At 29.5% G+C, this 3,391-nt stretch overlaps 1 protein-coding gene across 1 annotated transcript in view; it reads right to left on the bottom strand.

Annotated features, from left to right (window-relative positions):
- LOC106678444 (uncharacterized) overlaps nt 1-2,894 on the bottom strand; it is a gene marked incomplete at its 5' end in the record, with an annotated part of 113,328 nt that extends 110,434 nt beyond the window's left edge. Inside the window, 1 exon segment of the mRNA XM_067045320.1 lies at nt 2,802-2,894. Coding sequence (XP_066901421.1) covers nt 2,802-2,850 — 49 coding nt within the window.
- Between the last annotated feature and the right edge of the window lie 497 nt (nt 2,895-3,391).

Genomic DNA, 3,391 nt, shown 5'->3' with positions numbered 1-3,391 from the left:
GTTATATCAACCATGTACGGCCCACCAGGCCGATCTGGTATAAAAATAAAATAAATAAGCTACTGATTGTATCACCTTCTTGGGTAACAGGTTATAACGGCTTATTTATTGATTTTTTTACTAATGCCATAGTCGATCTGTTAATTTATACTGATACAGAACTGTTAGAAATTAAAACCTGTCAACTAATTCTTTGATTAGATTTTAAAGGGTTCGAGTTTTTTGTATCGAATGACAGTCCGAACGTTAGGTGTAATATTTATATCAATATTTAGAGGTAAATACTTTTTGGACATTCTTAAAAAATCATACCGTTATATATTATATTTATCCAAAGGTAAAATATTTATTGTTGTTTAAGAACTTGTTTCCGACATAGGATTTGATTTATGATTCGAACAAGAAATTCATATACTAAAACATTAATTGTAAGTGGATTACAATTAAATTAGAAAGAAAAACAAGTACGAGTTTTACTGGAATTACTTCCAGTTATTTACGGTTGCCTTTCTGTCATCTCTCCCCTTTTTTTTTACCCCCATGTTCCAAGCATCATAAATCAATTAGCGAACTGGAATTCTAAACCTGATATTTACCCTAAAAAATATTTTAGGATTTGAGATCCGATATTGGAACCGCAGACACTAATTATAACGTAATCAGTAGACTGCTGCATTGGCGTGCAGTTGATTTTTTTCCAATACCGCTACGGAGGGGATAAAGTTGAGTGGTGATTAATCCTGCGGGAAAAACAGCTGCAGGAATAATCTTTAATTTTTTTTTCTGCTTCCCTAAAATACTACTTACACCAAGTATAACACTGAAAAATAATCTCGATAGAATATGAATTATGAAACTAATCCTATAATAATTATTATTTTATCTAATACTATGCTATAAATAATATTATACTATATATTATGTATGTTATACTATATATACACAACATGTATACATTTCTAATAAAGTGAGCCTTATAAGAAATTTATTCATGTATAAATTGTAATAATAATGGATAAAAAAGAATATATAACTATATTCAGATTCCTAATAATTTGTGAACATATAAAATGAAGTAAAAATTTATAGAATAAATTTATTGTTGATTAATTGGCTTAGACACTGAATACTGAAAATAAATTTGCCAGAGAAAATTTAATTAAAAATGTTCGACGTTTCGGCACACTTTGATGGGCTTCATCAGGGCTATTCAAAGCGATACGTTAAACAGACATTGACAATAAATCTCAATAAATAGCAACAATAATTTATGTTTAATGATAATTTATGACAATAATAATGTCTGTTTAACTTATTGTTCTGAACAGCCCTGATAAATACCTGCAAAGTAGGGCGAAACGTCGGACATTAAATAGTTAAAAACTATTATATATATATTAAAGATTCAAATGACTAGGGCATTTAAAGAGAAAGTTGTTAGCAATTGACTGGCTGCCTTATATTTTCAGAAATAATGGTGATCTCTTAAGCTGTACTCCAATTTTATTTTTCCGTTATCTCATATATGAGAAATAAAGATATACATTTTAAGGTACCTGTTGTACCTTATACTACATAGTATAAGTATAATATCATGTTATGATATCCATTTTGCAAGCAATTTTTACTGCGAGGCATAAGTGAATCAGTGGTTAGTGGAACCCTATAAGTCGCAGGGACCGTATTTTCAGTAGAAAAAAACATAACTAAAAACAGGTCAAACCAAATTCTAATGTTTCCATTAGAACAAATGACTTAATAAAATTCTACTCTAAACTTTGGTTGTGAAAGTCCTTATAGTGTTTGAACTTGGTTGACTTACGATATATCTACAATCAATCTACTTAGTGGTAACTGGGAAGATAATAATTACAAATAAATGTGAATAAAAACAAAATTGACCATGTTACAAATGAGGACAATAATTGTCATTGTGTTTTGAAAATTTATTTGATTTATGTGGTTTCTCAAATCAATTAACATTGAGGAAAAAGTAAAATATTAATGATTATTAACAATTAACAAAATTAAAATTAAAATGTGGCTACCTCTAAACTCATTTTCTTTATCTTTTTTTCAATACTTCTCAAATAAAGTTGAATAGAATTTTAAAATCGATTAAAAAAAAAAGGACTGATTCATTGCAAGCATTAATCAGTTTAGGTCAGAAAAATGTTTTTCATGCTATAAATCGTTTTGTTAAATATTATGGTTATAACCTTTTTAAAGGGAGGTCTTTAATTGAACTTCTGAATTCCTTTTTCCTTTTTAATTTTTAACACTTTATTACTTTCATAGTCAATTATTTTCGAAATGAGTTTTTAGGACAGTTCTAGTTTGGATTATACAACCTCTTGAGAATTATTTCTTAAATTCAATTTGATCGTTTAATTTATCGGTGCAGATGTTGAAGAACTGAGAAAAAAAATACCAAAGATGGAAGGGAAAAGTTGGGAACCCTAAAGGCACTTCTCTAATACCATCTCAATATGTATACACATATATAACTGAAATTCCGAGTTAAGTAGTGGGCCTTTGTACCCTAATGAGTTGGGAAATTCATGGGTTCTCTGGCTTATGACGTTTTTTATCTAAATGATAACTTACACCATTATAAAAAACAACACGCGCTATACTTGCGGAGTTATGTTCTCAAAACGTATCAACTGTATGGAAAACTACCAAAGTCTTAGTACCTCCAAAAAATAACTTTGGGGATTTCACAACTCAATGATTCTAGTATTTTGAACTTATGTGTATTTGAATTGATGGTATAATATTTTGGCACTTTTTCTACTCACCAGCAATCGTGGCTCCATGCAGGACTAGCAACGTGGCCCAGAGAACCATCACTAGAGGACATGGACCCCCAGTCCCCTCTCCTTAGAGCCCATCTGAAACAGAAATATAATAGTAGTAAAAACTATATTATAAAATTAAAGATGTTATAGACAAAAGATGACTGAGTGACAGAATGAAAATTGACCGGTTGGAGTAGTTTCAATATTCATATCTTATTTTTTCCATTTTGTCGCTAAACTTCTGATGGAATGTTTTATTGATTCCACCTTGTTATTTTTCCTGACTACATTCATTACCAAACAAATATCTGCTACACTGTAATTTCTAAATTTATTTAGATTACTCTCATGAAAATTTATATAATTATGTTCCGAGTTTATTCTATAATGTATTTTTCTTTGGTATTGATACAAAATACATTTCAAGAGAGGTGAAGATACAAACTATAAAATTAGAATTATGGTAGACTTTTTCTGTTTTAGGAACCTACTGCAAATTGTTTTATGATTCCAAAATGTTTTTTCACTAATACTTAAATTTTTTTTTCTTTTTCTATCCCCCTACCTTGCCATTTCTGCCATACGGGGTA

The sequence above is a fragment of the Halyomorpha halys genome, unplaced genomic scaffold (genome assembly GCF_000696795.3).
Source record: "Halyomorpha halys isolate HHAL.00 unplaced genomic scaffold, Hhal_1.1 Scaffold144.1, whole genome shotgun sequence".
NCBI lineage: Eukaryota > Metazoa > Arthropoda > Insecta > Hemiptera > Pentatomidae > Halyomorpha > Halyomorpha halys.
The sequence above is the reverse complement of the archived record's forward strand: the minus strand, read 5'-3'. Positions and strand labels throughout refer to the sequence as shown.